General features: G+C 51.3%; 2 protein-coding genes and 1 long non-coding RNA gene across 8 annotated transcripts in view; 2 read left to right on the forward strand and 1 right to left on the reverse strand.

Moving 5' to 3' along the window:
* The window catches only part of IKZF4 (IKAROS family zinc finger 4), a 22,295-nt gene extending 12,109 nt beyond the window's left edge, over window positions 1–10,186 (forward strand). For 3 of the 6 annotated variants that reach the window (XM_036454582.2, XM_045588066.1, XM_045588067.1), the window contains 6 exons: window positions 1,120–1,224; window positions 2,122–2,382; window positions 3,754–3,921; window positions 6,787–6,936; window positions 7,382–7,513; window positions 8,592–10,186. In XM_036454582.2, the coding sequence (XP_036310475.1) occupies window positions 1,120–1,224; window positions 2,122–2,382; window positions 3,754–3,921; window positions 6,787–6,936; window positions 7,382–7,513; window positions 8,592–9,352 (1,577 nt within the window). In that variant the 3' untranslated portion in view covers window positions 9,353–10,186. Of the gene's footprint in view, window positions 1–710; window positions 915–1,119; window positions 1,225–2,121; window positions 2,383–3,753; window positions 3,922–6,786; window positions 6,937–7,381; window positions 7,514–8,591 lie in introns of all 6 variants that reach the window. The other 3 variants (XM_036454583.2, XM_036454586.2, XM_045588065.1) reach the window with 2 other exon arrangements.
* Window positions 10,187–16,158: 5,972 nt separating this feature from the next.
* Window positions 16,159–18,619, forward strand: RPS26 (ribosomal protein S26). Its single transcript, XM_036454619.2, has 4 exons — window positions 16,159–16,318; window positions 16,576–16,753; window positions 18,083–18,213; window positions 18,516–18,619. Exons 1-4 carry the CDS (start codon window positions 16,316–16,318, stop codon window positions 18,549–18,551), a joined length of 348 nt encoding a protein of 115 aa, XP_036310512.1. The 5' UTR covers window positions 16,159–16,315; the 3' UTR covers window positions 18,552–18,619.
* On the reverse strand, window positions 17,793–18,105 carry LOC123653193. The gene is made up of 2 exons (XR_006742852.1): window positions 17,987–18,105; window positions 17,793–17,926 (listed from the first exon to the last, which is right to left on the reverse strand). It is a non-coding gene; the product is annotated as an uncharacterized LOC123653193 (long non-coding RNA).
* Window positions 18,620–18,914: the final 295 nt, after the last annotated feature.

The following is an 18,914-nucleotide window of genomic DNA, read 5'->3' on the forward strand; positions in this document are numbered from 1 at the left end:
AATATATATATATATATTATTTTTTATTTTATTTTTTTTTACAGAGGGAAAGGGAGAGAGATAGAGAGTTAGAAACATCTAGGAGAAAGAAACATTGATCAGCTGCTTCCTGCACACTCCCCACTGGGTATGTGCCCACAAACAAGGTACATGCCCTTGTCCGGGATCGAACTTGGGACCCTTGAGTCCTCAGGCTGATGCTCTGTCCACTGAGCCAAACCTGTTAGGGCTCAAAAAGCATTTTTACAATGCAATTTGTCAACAAGTTAAAATGAATATATTAAAAATAAACTGATCATTTCACTGTCAAGGGAATGCCAAGTAGTAAATATCTGATTGGAGTGATATCAGATAGGACACTTTCTAGAGTAGTCAAATTTCGCTAATTTTAGAAAAATCTAATGGGGCCAGCTCTCCCCTCCTGAAACAGCGAGTCCCAGTTGCTGTGCAGGTGGTGTTTAAGGACATGGGCACGTCTTTTTTTGTGCTCAGCTGCAGTTCTACCACCACTGGCTCTATAACCCTGGATAACTAATGTAGCCTTCTTTGTGCCTGTTCCCTCACCTGCAACATTAGGATAAATCGGTACCTACCTCTCTGGGTTGTTGTGAACGAAATCATTCAATGAAGGTGTACAGAACATTGCCTGGCACGAAGTAAGCACTCAGTTGATGTGAGCTGCCATCGTTGATTGCTATCATTATCATTAGATTCAGGGACAATTCCAGCTGCTCTTCCTGCAGATCCCGTACCCGGTGTCGGGGGGCTCCGGAGAGGAACAATAGGGAAGAACCGTCCGTCCTGAACCGCCTCCCCGCCCAGGCCCCCATTTTCCTCTCTCCCCGGCCCGCCCAGCCCCAGCCCTGCTTCCTGCGGACGTCAGGCAGTGATGCCTTCCCCAGGCCTAGATAAAGGTAGGGTGGGCCCGACCCAGCCTCTGAGCTCGCAGGAGTCAGCGCCAGGCACCCAGGCTGTCCAGGGCACGAGGTATGGTGCCCAGAACACAAAACCGCCTTGTCCGTGGCTACGCGATCAATGTGTCCGAGTTTTTAAAAGATGAGGCGATTCGCTCACGGCTGCAGCCACAGCTTCACCTGCCCTCTCGCTCTCTCCTCTAAGGTAGCGGGGACTCGTCTCTGGAGAAGGAGTTCCTTGGGGCCCCAGGGGGGCCCTCGGTGAGCACCCCCAACAGCCAGCACTCTTCTCCCAGCCGCTCGCTCAGTGGTAAGTGTGCCCGCCCCCCTCGCCTGGCACGAGGCACCCCTGTTTGTGTTTGGCCCTCGATTCATCCGTTGGCAGCCATTTCCCCATCGCTGCCTCCCTCTTTCTGGCTTCCTGCTCGGAGTCTCTGGAATCACTGAGGAGCTCAGTGCCGGGATTCCCCTTACTTCTGAAAGAAGAAGGAGCTCTCCCTGCAGGCAAGGGTGGAATTCACAGAGGCACGGGTGGGATTCGGGTAAAGACCCCAAAGAGGAAGTCTGGAGTTAGAACAGCGGGTAGATAGAAATGGCCACGAGCTGGAGTGAGACAGGAAGTAGACATGAGAAGGATCTCCTCATCGCACCCCCCAACCCCAGTCTCCTGCCCAGAGGGTCCCTAGGACTGCTCTCCTCAGCTGGCCCCGGATCTGTGACATTCTCCAAATGGTTGGAATAGCCAGGAATGTAGGTCAGAGCTAGAGCCAAAGCTCTCCTCAATGGCTCCTCCCCCTCCCCCCGAATGTTCCGGAGGGAGCAGAGGGGCTCAGCCTGTGGGGTGGGAGGGTAATGTACGCCGGGTTGGTCTCCCACTTTTACTCTCTCCTTAGCCCCGTCTCTTCGGTCTTCTGGGACTGTTTTCCTGACACTGTTACTCGCTGGCTTCCTGCCCAGGGCCAAGTCAGACATCTTTCTTAGTGACAAGAGAGTGGAGAAATAGGCTCCCCTTCGCGTCCCCCTCGCCCCCGTGCTTTTCCCTCCAAGCCTGTGTGCCTGATCGGTGGGACAGGAGGACGAGGCGGCCTCAGGTCCCAGCAGGACCCCGGGGTCCCCGCTCGGGACACCTCGGGTATTGGCCTCCTTGGAAGGCCGCTCGCCTCTCCCCCGGGCCTGGCTCTCTCCTGAACCCCGCCCCACCCTCCAGCCAACTCCATCAAGGTGGAGATGTACAGCGATGAGGAGTCCAGCAGGCTGCTGGGGCCGGACGAGCGGCTCCTGGAGAAGGAGGACAGTGTGATCGTGGAGGACTCGCTGTCGGAGCCCCTGGGCTACTGCGACGGCAGCGGGCCCGAGCCCCACTCCCCCGGCGGCATCCGGCTGCCCAACGGCAAGCTCAAGTGCGACGTGTGCGGCATGGTCTGCATCGGGCCCAACGTGCTCATGGTGCACAAGCGCAGCCACACCGGTGAGTGAGCGGGACCGTGAGGGTCCCGGGGCCGGCGCCAGAGGCCGTGGGGAGGCCAGGCCGGAGCGGGGAGGCCTCAGGCAGAGAAGGTCTCTCCGGCACCTTTCCTAGCTGGTGGAGGGGGAAAGGAGGGCTGAACTTCAGACTCCCTGGTTGCCAATACTTCCCTGGCACTTTCTGATTATAAAGAAAAGCTGATATTGTCCTGAGGAAGGGAGGGAGGGGAAAGTCTTGTAGCTTCAAGAAGGATCCTAGCTCCGGCCAGGTGGCTCAGTAGGTTGGAGCATCATCCCATATACCGGAAGGCTGCGGGTTCGATTCTGCCAGGGCACATACCTGGCTTGTAGGTTCAGTCCCCAGTCAGGGCACATATAGGAGGCAACCAGTAGATGTTTCACTCTCATTTTGATGTTTTTTTCTCTCTCTTCTTTCCTCTCTCTAAAATTGATTTTTTTAAAAAATATCCTTGCCCTATCTGGTTTGGCTTCAGGAATACAGCATCAGCCTGTGGACTGATTCCAGCCAAGGGCACATGCCTGGGTTGTGGGCTCGATCCCCAGGAGGGAGCATGCAGGAGCAGCCCATCAAGGATTCTCTCTCATCATTGATGTTTCTCTCTCTCTCTCCCTCTCCCTTCCTCTCTGAAATCAATAATATATATATATATTTAAAAACCACATATATTTTTTTAAAAAACATGAGAACATCAGCCTGTGCACCAAAGGGTGATGGGTTCGATTCCTGGTCAAAGGCATGTACCTAGCTTGCAGGTTCGATCCCTGGCCCCGACTGGGACACATGTGGGAGGCAACCAATTTATGTGTCTCTCTCATTTTGATGTTTCTCTCTCTCTCTCTCTCCTCTCTCTCTCCATTCCCCCCACCCCCCTTACTCCCTTCCACTGTCTCTAAAAATCAATGGAAAAAAATATCCTCAGATGAAGATAACAACAAAATAAACATATCCTCGGGTGATTACTTTGTTCCTTTTTTAAAAAGAGAGAGAGAGAAGGATCCTATACCTAGTGGGGGGAGAATCTGGCCTCTTCCATTGATGGATAAAGAAAAAGAAGAAAAAATACGGACTGGAAGCCTCTTCTTAGCCTCCTTGGGCTTTGGGCTCCTGGGGCAGAGAGAGCCGGGCGGGCGGGCGTGGTGGGTGATAAGGGCCTTTGGCCCCAATATTCCCGGCCCCTCTGCACCCTTCCCAGGACCGGGCTGCCCAGGGTCCGCATTAAGATGTGTGTGGGGGCACAGCCTGCCTCTCAGAAATGTGCTCCCAGCGCGTCCCCTGACCGGGGTGGGGCCGGGGTGGGGGCTGGGCTGGGCCTCAGAGCTCCTCACAGCCAGGCCCCCTCTCTCTCCCTCGCAGGGGAGCGGCCCTTCCACTGCAACCAGTGCGGCGCCTCCTTCACGCAGAAGGGGAACCTGCTGCGCCACATCAAGCTGCACTCCGGCGAGAAGCCCTTCAAGTGCCCCTTCTGCAACTACGCCTGCCGCCGGCGGGACGCGCTCACCGGCCACCTCCGCACGCACTCCGGTCAGTGCCTTCCCCGCACACCCGCGCCTTGTCCCGTCGCCATGGGGCTGCAGAGGGGACAGGGCCCTGCCTCTGGGGCCCGCGCTGGGCAGCAGGCCCTGGGAGACGTGGGCACTCCCAGGAGGTATGGTCCATGTGCCACCCCGCAACGTGCGGGACAAAAGGAGCACAGGCAATGCTCTTGTGTCCTACGCTCACCCTTCCCTGCCTCTTCTATTTCCATTTTTTAATATTTGTATTGATTTCAGCGAGGAAGGGAGAGGGAGCGAGGGAATCACTGAGCGGCTGCCTCCTGCTCGCCCCACACTGGGGATCCAGCCCGCAACCCAGGCATGTGCCCTTGGCTGGAATTGAACCCGGAACCCTTCAGTCCGCAGGCGAAGCTCTATCCACCGAGCCAAACCAGCCGGACCAGGCCTGACTATTTTTAAAGGTCACGGTGATGCAGAACCATCTGTGCCCCGTCACCCCCCACTTCTGAGCACCAGGGTGACCCCTCCTCCCGTCATAGCTGCCCCAGGCTCCACACGTGTCCCCATCTTTGCCCCCTTCTGTCCTCTCCTGGACTTCCTCCTGGTTCCTGACAATACCCATGGGCCTCCCAAACTGGAGGAAAGGTTACCCCTGTCTGTTCCCCGTCCCAAGAGGTCAGCACCTCACCAGGAGCAGAGCAGGTGCCTGGCGCTGGGTGTTTGGAGCAGTGCCAGGGAGCTGGACTAACTCGATTTCCTAGCCCGGCCCAGACTGAATCACCATCTGCCTCATCAGCTGGGCAGATAGCACCTTTGAAGCATTTTCCTAAGTTTTGAGCTTTGGGAACAGGCCAGGAGCTGAGCTGGCAGGGAGGAGGGAGCTCAAGATTGGGAAAAGGAGGAAGGAGGGCAGAGGGGAACGAGTGAGTAGGGTCTGTCCTTGGAAACATTCTTTGCTGTTTTTCTCTTTTCCTAAACTCTCCGGGGCCAGGATTTAAAGGGACAAAGTAATCACCTCACCACCCTCCCTTTGTCCAGCCACCTTACCTTGCTCTCACCTGGGCGCTGGGACCCCTCCATCTCTGTGTATGTGGAGAAACCACAGAGAAAGAGCACCATTGATTCATGCTTTATCACCTCCTACATTCCACTCGTCTCCTCATGTGATCCTCATAATAATCCCAAGGTGGATGTTAGTATCTCCATCTTGCTGACAAGGAAACTGAAAAAGGAGAGAAGGTTTGCCAGTCATGGAGCTTTTCTCTCTGCATCCTCCCTGGAACCCCATCAAGATCCAGTGCCAGGCCTGCGCCTTTCCTGGGAAAAGGGGCGCCCCCCCACCCTGCTGGTTTGGAAAAAGGATAGCGTGGCCCCTAAACATCTTACCAACAGCAAGGCAGGGGTCGGGGTGGGCTTTGGAGGTTCTGTAGGAGATTACTGGGGCCAGAAGAAGACACGGATATACTACTGGGTGCCATCTTTATGAGATGCTTTCTCTTACAGCCCTCACTGTAAGAAAAAAGGGTTCCTCTCAGATGTTAAAACATTTCCCCAAGAGTCTTAGGTCAATGGGGTCTGTGACTTTAATCTCATCCCCAGGACACTGAGCAAGAGCAAGATGGTAGCAGATTGGCTGAGTCCAGGTCCAGCTTAGGCATGGGATGGGGAGGGGTTCCCAGAGATTCATCTCCTATCCATCCCTTGCTCAGTGGTAGCAAGATACATCAATTAAAATATACAATACCTTGTTTCTCTCACTGTTTTCTCTTCTCTCCCAAACATCATCTCTCAAAAGCTGTCTTTCAAGGAAGTATCGATCTCAGTTTTCCCAATCTTTTCTCTTCACTAAAAACAAAATCTTTATATCCTGTTCTTAAAAAAAACAACAAAAAACTTCCAAAGTTGTTCTCTTCCTTTTACACTCTTCTCCATTGTTTTCCTCTCTGTTCTTTCATTCTTTTTCTCTTCTCGCATTTCTCCGTCAGGTGATGGTTTTCCTGGGGCTCGCTCTGTATCTCAGTGTAGAAAGACAGAAAGAATAACCAGCAGCAAAGCTGGGCTAGGAGCAGAGGCAGGAAAGGACCGGTAAAGGTCAGTGAAAACTGCCCCTCCCCGTGTCAGCAGATCTGAGATCTCTCGTTTCTGTCGCCCCAGCCCACCAGTTTCCCCCGAACCAAATCAGATAGTTCGTAAGCAAAAAACCCCCTTGTCTGGTAAACAGCGCTGCCAGCGCCTGCCGCAGGGAAAGGTTAAACCACACTCAGGTCCGGGGCGGGGCTGGCCTGCCTGCCAAGGATGATCCCCCGCCAAGTCCCTGGGCTCCTCTCTCCTCCGAGCAGCAACTTGGCATCTTTTTTGTTGTTGTTAATCCTCAAGGATATTTTTTTCATTTATTTTTAGAGAGAGTGGAAGGGAGGGGGAGAGACAGAGACAGAGAGAGAGGGAGGGAGGGAAACATCAATGTGAGAGAGACACATCGATTGGTTGCCTCCCACCCCCACCCTGACCAGGATTGGGGATCGAGCCTGCAACCGGATTCAAGCCTGGGACCCTTCAGTCTGAGGTTCCACGTTCTATCCACTGAGCCAAACCGGTTGGGGCCATTTGGCCATCTTGAGTCCTACCAGCAACCCAGTGCCACGTAACCTGGGGCCCCTCTGTCTTCTAAAAGGAGGAGAACGGCTGCGCCTCGTGCCTCTCTCTGAGGTTCGGTCACCTCTCCATGCCGCAGCAGCAGCTGAGCAGGGGAGGGAGGACAGCAGGAGAATGCAGCTGAGCAGCATCCCTCCCTCCCCGCGCCCTGTGCTCCTGACACGGATGGAGGGATGGCCGTGTAGAGCCAGGGCGCTGGGCAAAGTAACGCGGATGCGATTGCTCCCTCTCTCCTGCCCAGTCTCTTCTCCCACGGTGGGTAAGCCCTACAAGTGTAACTACTGCGGCCGGAGCTACAAGCAGCAGAGCACCCTGGAGGAGCACAAGGAGCGGTGCCACAACTACCTGCAGAGTCTCAGCACTGAAGCCCACGCGCTGGCCGGCCAGCCAGGTGGGCTGTGGGCGGACTCCGGGGGAGCTAAGGGCAGAGTCGGAGGGAGGGGGTACAGGACAAGGGTGGTCCCAGCACTTGCCTGCACAAGGGGAGAGGTCTGTGGGGAAGGGACAGTTACCTCAGTACTTGGGGTGCCAAGCACCCAGGTAGTGCAGAGCCCCCCGTAGATGCCACGGGAAGCCCCAGCGGTAGGGGAGGATTTGATCTGTGTTCTTAGTCTAATGAGAGTCTAACGAGAAAGACTACAAGGAAATATAAAATTGAGGGTCAGATGTATATACTTGTCCCAAAATTAGCTCTACATAGAGTGAGGTACCCAATTTCCCAAGCATCAGGGATGACCTTTCGTGGCTCCTGACCCGCTGGTTTTCTCCAGGAGAAGCTGCTGGGCCAGTGTTACCCCTTCTCAGCCGCCACTCCCTGTCCCACCTCCCCCCACCAGGTGATGAGATACGTGAGCTGGAGATGGTGCCAGACTCTATGCTGCACTCATCCTCTGAGAGGCCCACATTCATTGATCGCCTGGCCAACAGCCTCACCAAACGCAAGCGTTCCACCCCCCAGAAGTTTGTAGGTAAGAGTCCAGTGGCAGAGGAGACTTCAGCTTTAAGCCACAGCTCATCTGTGTCTGAGCTCTGGTGGCCATTAGGCCAGTTGGGTCTGGAGATTTGGTTGAAGGAAAGAAAGCGGTCTGGTCCTCAGAATCTATCCCAAAAATAGGAGCAGAAAGAAAAGGAAGAGAAATCACCTCAAGAGGGTAGGAGGGGTGGTATCCCTCCCTCATGTGGTGGTTTTAGAAGAGGGTGTCAGGGCTCTCCCAGTTTTTGAGAATAGCAAGGACTTAAGTCTGTGGGGACTGAGACCCGGGCCCATAGAATCAGAGGGAGGAGGCGAGTTTGGGGACCTCACCTGGCCCAGCTCCCTGAGGACCTGGAGCTTTATATTATAGAGAACTAGAGGCCCAGTGCATGAGTTGGTGCACAAGTGGGGTCCCTAAGCCTGGCTGGTGATCAGGGCCAGCCCAGTTGGAGCCTGCTGGCCGGGGGGAGAGACAGGGCTGGGGAGGTTGGCCACTGGCCCCAAGGAGGGAGCCAGCCCTCCGTCCCCCTGGGAAAGGGGCCATATTCACCACACTCAGCCCTGGTTCCCTGTTTCAGCCCGAGACCCAAAGGCCCCAGCAGAGTCATAAGAGGAGGCGACAGTTAGCCTGGCTGGGCATAGAAGGAACAGTAGGAGCACACTGACCACCAGGGGGCTGCTCCTGTGTTGAGCGTCTGCCCCCTGGTGATCAGTGTGTGTCATAGTGACTGGTCAACCAGTCGTTCTGGTCATTCTGATCATTTGGTCATAACAGTTGCTTAGATATATATATATATATATATATATATATATATATATAGAGAGAGAGAGAGAGAGAGAGAGAGAGAGAGAGAGAATACAAGAATAATAAAGATCAGTGGCCTGGGACTGAGACCTCTAAGGTTACAGCCTAGGGTTGGGGAGCGGCCCCACAGGGACCTATCCTCCAGGGAAGTAAGTGAGGAGTGGTAAGTCATGTGACAGCCTTCCTCGTGGGTAAGAAAGCACGGGCGTCCTCCTGGGAGCCCGGGAGCCCTGCCCGCCCCGCTCGGCTGAGAGCCTCTTCTCCACAGGTGAGAAGCAGATGCGCTTCAGCCTGTCGGACCTCCCCTACGATGTGAACTCGGGTGGCTACGAGAAGGACGTGGAGCTGGTGGCACATCACGGCCTGGAGCCTGGCTTTGGGGGTTCTCTGGCCTTTGTGGGGGCAGAGCACCTGCGTCCCCTCCGCCTCCCACCTACCAATTGCATCTCCGAACTCACGCCCGTCATCAGCTCTGTCTACACCCAGATGCAGCCCCTCCCCGGTCGGCTGGAGCTCCCAGGATCCCGAGAAGCAGGTGAGGGACCCGAGGACCTGGCTGACGGTGGTCCCCTCCTCTACCGGGCCCGAGGCCCCCTCACTGACCCGGGGGCGTCCCCCAGCAACGGGTGCCAAGACTCCACAGACACGGAGAGCAACCACGAAGACCGGGTTGGGGGGGGGGTGCCCCTCCCTCAGGGTCCCCCGCCCCAGCCGCCTCCCACCATAGTGGTGGGCCGGCCCAGTCCTGCCTACGCCAAAGAGGACCCCAAGCCGCAGGAGGGGCTGCTGCGGGGCACCCCGGGCCCCTCGAAGGAAGTGCTCCGGGTGGTGGGCGAGAGCGGGGAGCCCGTGAAGGCCTTCAAGTGCGAGCACTGCCGCATCCTCTTCCTGGACCACGTCATGTTCACCATCCACATGGGCTGCCATGGCTTCAGAGACCCTTTCGAGTGCAACATCTGTGGCTACCACAGCCAGGACCGGTACGAATTCTCCTCCCACATCGTCCGGGGGGAGCACAAGGTGGGCTAGCAGCCACTGCCCTCCCCTCGGTCCGCCACTCCACTGCCCGCCTACAGCAGACCCCCACCTCATCCCAAGGAGTTGTGCTGTGTAGCCCCGCCCCCCACCGGCTGCCTGACTTCACACTTGGCCCTGAATCTCCCTCACCTCTCTTCCCGGTGATTCAAGCATTGTGATGAGACAGGTTTTTGCTTATGTTTCTCCTTTTTTCTCTTAACCTCTCGTCCCAGCCTACTCAGAGTTATTTATTGATATAATTAGCTGGTTTTTCTTTTGCATTTTTTAACTTCTATCAGTCACTTGCCACTCCTCCACCCTCTTGCTCACAGTCCCCTTCCCCGTTTGGGGCCTAATTTTTCTCTCTGTGTTCTGGCTTTCTCCCACAGCCCCCCGGGGTGGGAAGCCCCTCTTGGTACTAAAAGACATGAACTTGTTGCGTTCAGTCCTCGCTTTTGCGTTATGTGATGCTTCGGTTTTGCTGCTGATAGCTCCCTCCGGCCCTCCCTTAGCTCTGCGGCATTATGTCTCCTCTCTGGGACCTCCAGCCCCGGACTCCATACCTCTTGTGCCCTCTCACATTAGGCAGCTTGCACTTTTCGTAAACACGTGAAGAATCCCCTCGTTTGGAAGTAGGAGGGGCTGAAGACATTCTCCCCAGTCGCTGTGGGTGGAGGGTCTGGACCTCCCCCTGGTCACACGAGTTCCCAAAGCCCACGTTCAGGACCTCCCTCTAGGATGTGACGTATCTCTTCCCTCCTCTCGAACAACCCCCAACACTGCTCTACTCGCTTCAACCTGCCAGGCTGCTCAATGGTAGCTTTTCTCTCCTTGGAGTGCCCCAATTTTAAAAATATATTTTATTGATTTTTTACAGAGAGGAAGGGAGAGAGATAGAGAGCTAGAAACGTCCATGAGAGAGAAACATCAACCAGCTGCCTCTTGCGCACCCCCTTCCGGGGATGTGCCCGCAACCAATGTACATGCCCTTGGCCGGAATCGAACCTGGGACCTTTCAGTCCGCAAACCGACGCTCTACCGCTGAGCCAAACCGGCTTCGGCTGAGTGCCCCAATTTTATATTCTCAGGGGCCAACAGGCCAGGCCTGCCTCCTCTGTCTCTGACACGTTGGGAGCCACAGGTGCCTCATGGGGAGCCGGGGCATGGGAAGGGGGTCGTTCAAAATTCTTCTTACTCTCCCACCTCTCCCACTTTGTCACTCTCGTGGCCTCCCTAGGCTCTCAGGGACTCCTGCGGTCCCCGTCCTGTGAGAAACTAGTGGGGTGCTGCCTGATGCCGGGGGTGTCAGCCCCGCGGTCACACTGCCTTCTTCTCCTCCCCCCTCAGCAGGACTCACCTTAGGGAGGAAAGGGTGCCCCTTTTCTCTCTTCTAACGTTCAGTGTAACCAAAAATTATCCCAGGACGAGAGCGTGGGCATGGGCCCCTTTCCGTGGCGCACTCTTGTCCCAGCGAGAATGGGACATGGGACGGGCACAGCTAAAAGGGGATCACCTGCTGCTGCCCCCTTCTCCACTCCGCTCCCAGACGCGGGGCAGGGGGGACTCTCCTCCTGGCTCCCGCAGAGACCCCGGCTATGGGCACCCTGGTCAGCGAGAGGGAGCGGGAGACACGGCTCCACTGCAGGTGGAGGTCTCCCGACCAGAGCTCCCTGCACAGCCACAGCCACCCCGTTCTCTGCTTCCTTGAGATTCAAACCAAAGGCTGCTTTTCTATATTTAAAGAGAAAAAAAAAAGTAGAAAACCAAACACAACACCTCACAAGTTGTAACACTTGGTCCTTCTCTCTCCTCTTTCTTCCCTTCCCTCTTTCTTCCCACATGTCCTTTCCTTATTGGCTCTTTTGCCTCTTACTTTTCTCACTCCCTTATCAGGGATGATTTAGGGTTGCTAAAGGATTGGCTAAGGCACAGACCTGGGACTGGGGCTCTGAGAAGAGTCTACCTTACCCTCTTCTTGGGGGAAGGAAGATACTAAAACAATTTCTCCTCTTCTTCCTTCTTTTTCTCCCGCATTATGTGGTCTCTCCCATAATGGTCTCTCCCTGTCAGGGAGGGGCATTGTGGGTTGATTTTTCCTCCCGGACAATGTAGCAATAAACAGATGCTGCCTAGGGCAGAGGATGGGGGAGTTACCTGGGAGGAGAGTGGTCTCTAGAGAAAGGGGAGAGTTTTCTCATCAGCAACATGGGAACTGGCTCCTCCAGGATGGCAGCAGAGATGAGATGAATGTCCGGGGTTCGCCCCAATCCTTCTGATTGCTGAACCCCTTCCTGTTAGACCTACCACCTCTTTTATTCGGTAACACCTCATAAGGACTAGTCCCTTCTGGGGTAGCAGAGCCTTAGGGTGCCACCATCTCCTCCCCCGGGCAGATTTGGCACCTACGACCAGGAACATGAAGGACTGTGCTCTGAGGCTGTGCTCTGAGCCCATGAGAGCAGAGACTGGAAGGCAAGACCAGGTGCTAAGGAGGGAAAGGAGGGCCCTCCGTCTCTCTCCAGACCATCACTGCACTTTAACCAGGGACTTAGGTACAAATCCTACTTCCTAGAGCCTTTCAGCTCTGGAAACTCAAACACTCTCGCGCTCTCTCTCCCAACTCCTTTTGCAGAAAAGAAAAAAAGAAAAAAAAATACATTGAAACCCACACGGAGAAAAGAGGTGTTTTCCTTTTATATTGATACTCAAAACCACACACAAAAGAATTTCTAAACAGATACTTTTCCAGATCTTTTTTTTTTTTTTTTTTCGTGTCAGTGTCCAAGCTGCAGGTGGGATTTTGTAATACTTCTGGCAGCTTCTGTCCTTGTGTAAATAATATATATTATATATATTTTTAATTAGAAGTTATGAAGAACAAAAAAAAACACAGAAGCAAGTGCAATACCACCTCTCTTCTCTTCTCTTCTCTTCTCTTCTCTTCTCTTCTCTTCTCTTCTCTTCTCTTCTCTCACTCTCTCTCTCCCTCTCCCCCCCAGGGTTTCATTTGTAGCCTATGCTTGGTGTCTCCTTGGATTTTATCCCTTCATCTTCTCCCCCCGCCCTGCCCCCTTTTTACAGAGTTTTTCTCCTTTCTCAAGGGGAGTCAAACTAGCTTTTGAGACTTATTGCAAAGCATTTTGTACATGTAATATATTGTAAGTAAGTATTTGTGTAATGGAGATATACTACTGTAAGTTTTGTACTGTACTGGCTGAAGGTCTGTTACAAATAAACACGAGTAATTTAACACGCTGGTTGTTTTGCAGATTTCCTTTGCCTTGTTTTTCTACTTGGGGGAGGGAGGGTCCTTGCAGCCTGTTGTACTAACTACTAAACATTTGAAAGTAAGTCAGTCTAAGATTGAGAGGAAACCAAACAAAAATACTCAAACTGGCCCTAACAGGTTTGGCTCAGTGGCTAGAGCAGTCAGCCTGCGGACTGAAAGGTCCCAGGTTCCATTCCGGTCAAGGGCATGTACCTTGGTTGCAGGCACATCCCCAGTGGGGGGTGTGTAGGAGGCAGCTGATCGATGATTCTCTCTCATCAACGTTTCTAACTATCTTTCTCCCTTCATCTCTGTCAAATATCAATAAAATATATTTTCTAAAAAAAAAAGAATATTCAAGCTGTTGCTACATAAGAACTTTCAACCTAGAAAGGGAAGTGGAAGAGATTTTCCTACCAGAAATACCTGCAGGTTAGGAGAGAGCCCAACATACCTATCTATTCAAAGCAGAAATTTATCAAACCTTTGTTGTTGAGTACCTACTGTATGCAAAACATTATATGCCCAGGGACAAGTTGCAATAACATGAACACTCATAAATGCCAAGCTCTGTGCCAAGTACTTGTTTAATCGTAGAAACAACCTACAAACAAATGATCACCATTACCAGTGAAGAAATAAAAGCCCAAGAGAATAAATAACTTGTCTAAGACTCATCAGCCAATAAGTGACAGAACCTGGATGTGAACCAGAGGTGTGTGACCAAAGTTTGCGCCCATCCCTTTTGCCAGGGAATGCAGCCAATGAAAAGTCTATAAACATTCCAAGAAAAGACAAGATAGGCACATTAAGTTGGTTCTGTCCTCAATACATATTAACTATTCTCTGTTCCCTTCGCTCTGGATTTTTAAAATATATTTTACTGATTTTTATTTTTATTTTTTTACAGAGAGAAAGGGAGAGGGATAGAGAATTAGAAACATAGATGAGAGAGAAACATTAATTAGCTGCCTCCTGCACACCCCCTACTGGGTATGTGCACGAAAACAAGGTACATGCACTTGACCGGAATCGAACCTGGGACCCTTCAGTCCGCAGGCTAATGCTCTATCCACTGAGCCAAACCAGCTAGGGCTCACACTGAATTTTCTTTTCCTATATACCTCACTGCCATTCCATATGGTAGTGTTTGCCTTCTTGTGTCCATGACACTACTAAAGTAAAAATTGGAGACACTGCCAAAACTGGTTTGGCTCAGTGGATAGAGCCTTGGCCTGCAGACTGAAGGGTCCCAGGTTCGATTCTGGTCAAGGGCACGTACGTTGGTTGTGGGCACATCCCCAGTCGGGGGTGTGCAAGAGGCAGCTGATCGATGTATCTACCTCTCTATTCCTCTCTCTTCCTCTCTGTAAAAAATCAATAAAATATATATATATTTTTTAAATTGGAGATACTTCCATCTTGAGTCTATAATTTTCCATTCTCCATTGAAACAAACAAATTCAAAATAGAGACTATGAATATAATTATTTTGAAGCCAAATCAAAAGTTAGAAAATAAGCCCAAGCTGGTTTGGCTCAGTGGATAGAGTGTCAGCCTGTGGCCTAAAGGGTCCTAGGTTCTATTCTGGTCAAAGGCACATGCCTGGGTTTTGGGCTCAGTCCCCAGTAGGGGGTGTGAAGGAAGCAGCCAGTCAATGATTCTCATCATTGATGTTTCTGTGTCTCTCTCCCTCTCCCTTCCTCTCTAAAGCCAATAAAAATATTTATTTTTAAAAGTTAGAAAATGAATTTTGACTGCACTAAGTGGGTTAGAGGTTGGGAAACCATGGTGGGTTGTTGGAGGAAAGAGAGTCTGGTGTATTCAGACTCCAGAATGATTCTTGAATAAATGAACAGTTGGGCTCCCTCTATATCATCTTGGGTCTGAATGCTGGGAGGTCCCATTGACATTCTAGTTTCTTGAATTTTGGAGACAACTAGGTATTTGGCTGCCCATAGATAGCCACTCCTGCTCAAAGCTGAAGATTTTCTGAAGGCTCTTAAGAGGTAAATGGAGCATATACATAAGAAAGTGTGTTTCAGCCCAGCTAGAGAACCTCAGTGATTGAGTGTTGACCTATGAACCAGAAGGTCACTTTTTTATTCCAATCAGGGCATATACCAAGGTTGTGGGCTCAATCTCCAGTGTGGGGTATGCAGGAGGCAGCCTATCAGTGATTCTCTCTCATCATTAATGATTCTATCTCTCTCTCTCTCTCTCCCTTCCTCTCTGACATTAATGTGTGTGTGTGTGTGTGTGTGTGTGTGTGTGTGTGAATATATATATGATTTTTAAGTGTGTTTCATTCAGGGGCCAGACTCATCAATGAAGCAAAATCACTTTAGTGGAGCTAAAGTGATTTATTTTTTTTTAATTAATTTATTTAAAAAAAAATTTTTTTTTTAATTTAGTATACCAGCTCTAACCGGTTTGGCTCAGTGGATAGAGCGTCGGCCTTCGGACTGAAGGGTCCCAGGTTCTATTCTGGTCAAGGGCATGTACAACACCAGTAAGGGATGTTGCAGGTGGCAGCTGATCGATGTTTCACTCTCATCGATGTTTCTAACACTCTATCCCTCTCCCTTCTTCTCCGTAAAAAAAATCAATAAAAAAATATTTTTAATGTAATATACCAGAGCACTTTATGTCATAAGGGTAAGTATTGTTTCATAAAGTTTGTTTCAGTTATGCATGTGTGTGTATTTGTGTAATTACTGAGTACCATACATTTCTACTATGTATTTCTACTCTGAGTCTGAGTGGAAATTATTTAAGGCACTGGTCCAGGCTGTACATCCACTGGTTTATTGGGTGAGAAGCAGTGTGATATAGTGGAGCCAGAACACCTCATGCGCCCGTTGCATGCCCAAGGACAAGGCCATTAACTAGCTCTGTGTGACTTTGGGCAACCTCAGTTTTAACCTGTCTACAGTACTCCTCAGTTTTTCTATCTGTAAAGTGAGGATAATAATAGTACCTACTTTATGGAGTTGTTGAAGATTAAATGAGTCAATATTTATAAAGCACTTACTACATTGCCTGGCACTGTGCTAATAGGATCCAAGAATAAAAAGGTGAATGAGAAACAATGCATTTGTTCCTGGCCCCTCATTGTGGGTTTTTCTCCATATTGAAAAGAGGAATTAACAAAATATTTTGTCCTCCACGCAGGTCCTCCGTTTCTCAATCCTACACCAAGTAGTAGGATTGTCAGAGAAGTGAGCCGAGAGCGTCCCCCGGAGGCGTAGAGCCGTCCGGGGTCTAAGTGCTTGGGGCCAAGGACCTGTCAGCTTCGCACTACAACTCCCACCATGCACCCCTTCCCACCTGGCGCGATTTGTGATCTTGCGCCGGGCAACTTCCGCGTTTAGCGTCGCAAAACCAGATTAAGTGTGCCGCCCAAAATTACTTCCGGGGTAGGGCGTCGCAGTGCCTGCTGGGAGACTTATAACTGTAATTTTCTCCCGCCACCAGGAAAAATAGTCCCTTGGTCACCTTGTGCCGCTGATAAATAAACTCGAGAAATGCCTCTCTGCCTTAGATTTCAGCAAAAACGCTGAATAATAAAGAAAATTTGAGTAAGGTGGCCTGCGGTCTTTGGCGTTCGTCAACTAAGGATTCTTCCGGTGTGCGTGTAGGGATCTCGCGCTATATAAGGGAGGCGGGCCCGGCGCCGGATCCTCTCTCGGGTCCTCGTTTCCAAGATGGTGAGTGCGGGCGCGTGGGGAGCGCGCGGTCTGGGTGAGGGTGAGAGGAGCAGATCCCGGTGGCGGGGGATTTGGGAGCCGGGCTCCAGGAGGAGCGGACGGAGCTCGCATGTTTATCCCTAGCTTGGAGAGGTTTGCGGGGAAACTGGAGATCTGACTGGCGTCTTTCTTGGGCCGCTGGTGCGGGATGTAGCCGGTAGGGGCTAAGGCTGGGCAGGTTGCGCCTCCTCCCCAACAAGATCTTCATCCTCATGCAGACCAAGAAAAGAAGGAATAACGGTCGTGCCAAAAAAGGCCGAGGCCATGTGCAGCCTATTCGTTGCACCAACTGCGCCCGGTGCGTGCCCAAGGACAAGGCCATTAAGAAGTTTGTCATTCGAAACATAGTGGAGGCCGCGGCCGTCAGGGACATCTCCGAAGCCAGTGTCTTCGACGGTGAGTGAGTGAGCCCCGGTGTGATCTGCGGGCTCCCCGACACCTGCCCCGCCCCCCGCAGGCCGAGTGCCTGGGGGCATCCGTGCAGTTTGTGCACCTTGAAGGTTGTTGCCCGTAGAAGCTAACGGGGACTATTTTTTTAAAAAAAAGGGAATGGGATTCCAAACGCACTTACAGAACTTGTTCTGTGGCAATATTTGGGGAGCAATAACTACAAACATACTTAACATTCCTTTTGAAATAGTTTTATCGGAGTACCTGTGGTGGAAATGTGCAGACTAAGTCTGGAAGAATGTCTTAAGTAGGAAGCTGTCTAGATTGTTCGACAGGTGCTTACGGGACAATATGATGTCTTTTTCTTTTAAGACAAATTGGCTTTTTCTTGTTAATCCTCTCCTGAAGACATTATTCTTATTGATTTCAGAAAGGAAGGGAGAGGGAGAGAGAGAAACATCAGTGATGAGAGAGAATCGTTGATTGGCTGCCTCCTTCATGCCCCACACTGGGGATGGAGCCACAACCCGGGTAGGTGCCCCGACCAGGAATCAGCTGTGGCCTCCTAGTTCATAGGTCAACACTCAACCACTGAGCCAAGCCGGCCGGGTTCTCCATAAGTTTTTAGAGTGGAAAGGAGGGGGAGAGACTGAAAGGGAATATTAATGTGAGAGAGACTCATCCATTGGTTGCCTCCCTCCCAGTCCAGGGCTGGGGATCTAGGCTGCAACTGAGGTACATCCCCTTGGCCAGAATCCGGGACCTTCAGTCCTCTGGCTGACACTATCCATTGAGTCAAAGTGGACAGGACCAAATTGGCTTTTTTATGGCCTAAAATTTAGGTAACAACCCCTCTGGCTGTATTGGTGCAATGGATAGAGCGTCAGCCTGAGGAGTGAAGGGTCCCAGATTTGATTCCAGTCAAGGACACATGCCCATTTTGCCATCACGTGCAGGAGGCAACCAATGATTCCCTCTCATTGATGTTTCTCTTTCTGAAGTCAATAAAAACATTGAAAAATCATTTTGGTGATAAACTTTTTTAAAATGTAAAAGGTTGGTTAAGAAAACCTTTTTTAATTGATTTCAGAGAGGGAGAAAGATTAATAATGAGAATCATTGATCAGCCAGGAGTAGATGTTGGGGCTGGTGCAACTGCTGAAGGAATTGAATGTTTGGCTTTTCTAGGATGTGGGATTGGTCCCCTTGGTGATAGGATGAATTAGAGTGTTCCTCGACTGAAATTGCATGTGTTTAGTTAGGCATCAGAAATTGAACTTGGGAGTGAAATGTAGGTATGCTGACACTTAATATTCTGTTCCTTTTCCATCTTAGCCTATGTGCTTCCCAAGCTGTATGTGAAGCTGCACTACTGTGTGAGCTGCGCCATTCACAGCAAGGTAGTCCGGAATCGGTCTCGAGAAGCCCGGAAGGACCGAACACCCCCACCCCGATTCAGGCCTGCGGTAAGTGCCGGAAAGGAGATGTGGAGGCCAGACGGTGGTGTACAAACCCAGGGTTATCGGATTAAAGTCTGCCTGTGGGGAGGTCATCTAAGTCTGATCAGGTCGGTGGGACCCACGCCTAAAACATTTACTTAGTCACTTAGAAGTGAGTTGATTTTTCCAGTGAGGAATGGGGTCTGCCTTCACATCAATGAGTTTTCCATGCGTTTATGGCCCGAGTACGTTGTTAGTGGTGGGAGAGTAGCGGTCAGGTTCTTTGAGGGGAGAGTCTTTAATTACTCTTTCATTCCTTTATCTTGCAGGGTGCTGCCCCACGACCTCCACCAAAGCCCATGTAAGGAGCTAAGTCTTTAAAGAGCGAAGAAAAGTTCTCTGGGGAAAATAAATGGAAGCTGTATTTCATGTAGCGCGTTGGAGTGTGGTTCTTGCCAGAAAGAAAGAATGGGGATTGTGTATGTCATATAGGTTATAATTGCTTTGACCAAGTGTGGAATGCCGCAGAGTCTTCCATGAAGGTGAAGGTTATTCCTGTACCTTAACGCGCGGCTCTTTTGTATTTGGATCCTCAGCCTCCCCAGTTTGCATAGCTGTTGTGGGGAAAGGGGATTGAAGCATCTGTAAGTATTCCATTAACTTAACCTGGCTAGTCAGTGCTTTTTAAATGGGAAGGAGCCAGGAGGATAAGGAAATGTTGAGTAATG

The sequence above is a fragment of the Pipistrellus kuhlii genome, unplaced genomic scaffold, assembly GCF_014108245.1.
Source record: "Pipistrellus kuhlii isolate mPipKuh1 unplaced genomic scaffold, mPipKuh1.p scaffold_m20_p_3, whole genome shotgun sequence".
In the NCBI taxonomy this organism is placed as follows: Eukaryota; Metazoa; Chordata; class Mammalia; order Chiroptera; family Vespertilionidae; genus Pipistrellus; species Pipistrellus kuhlii.

What these genes read in the sequence shown, in the direction of transcription:
- RPS26 (XM_036454619.2), top strand. An exon ending in CGAAGCCAGTGTCTTCGACG is followed by an intron (nt 16,754 to 18,082) that starts GTGAGTGAGTGA and finishes TTTCCATCTTAG; the next exon opens with CCTATGTGCTTCCCAAGCTG. An exon ending in CACCCCGATTCAGGCCTGCG is followed by an intron (nt 18,214 to 18,515) that starts GTAAGTGCCGGA and finishes TTTATCTTGCAG; the next exon opens with GGTGCTGCCCCACGACCTCC.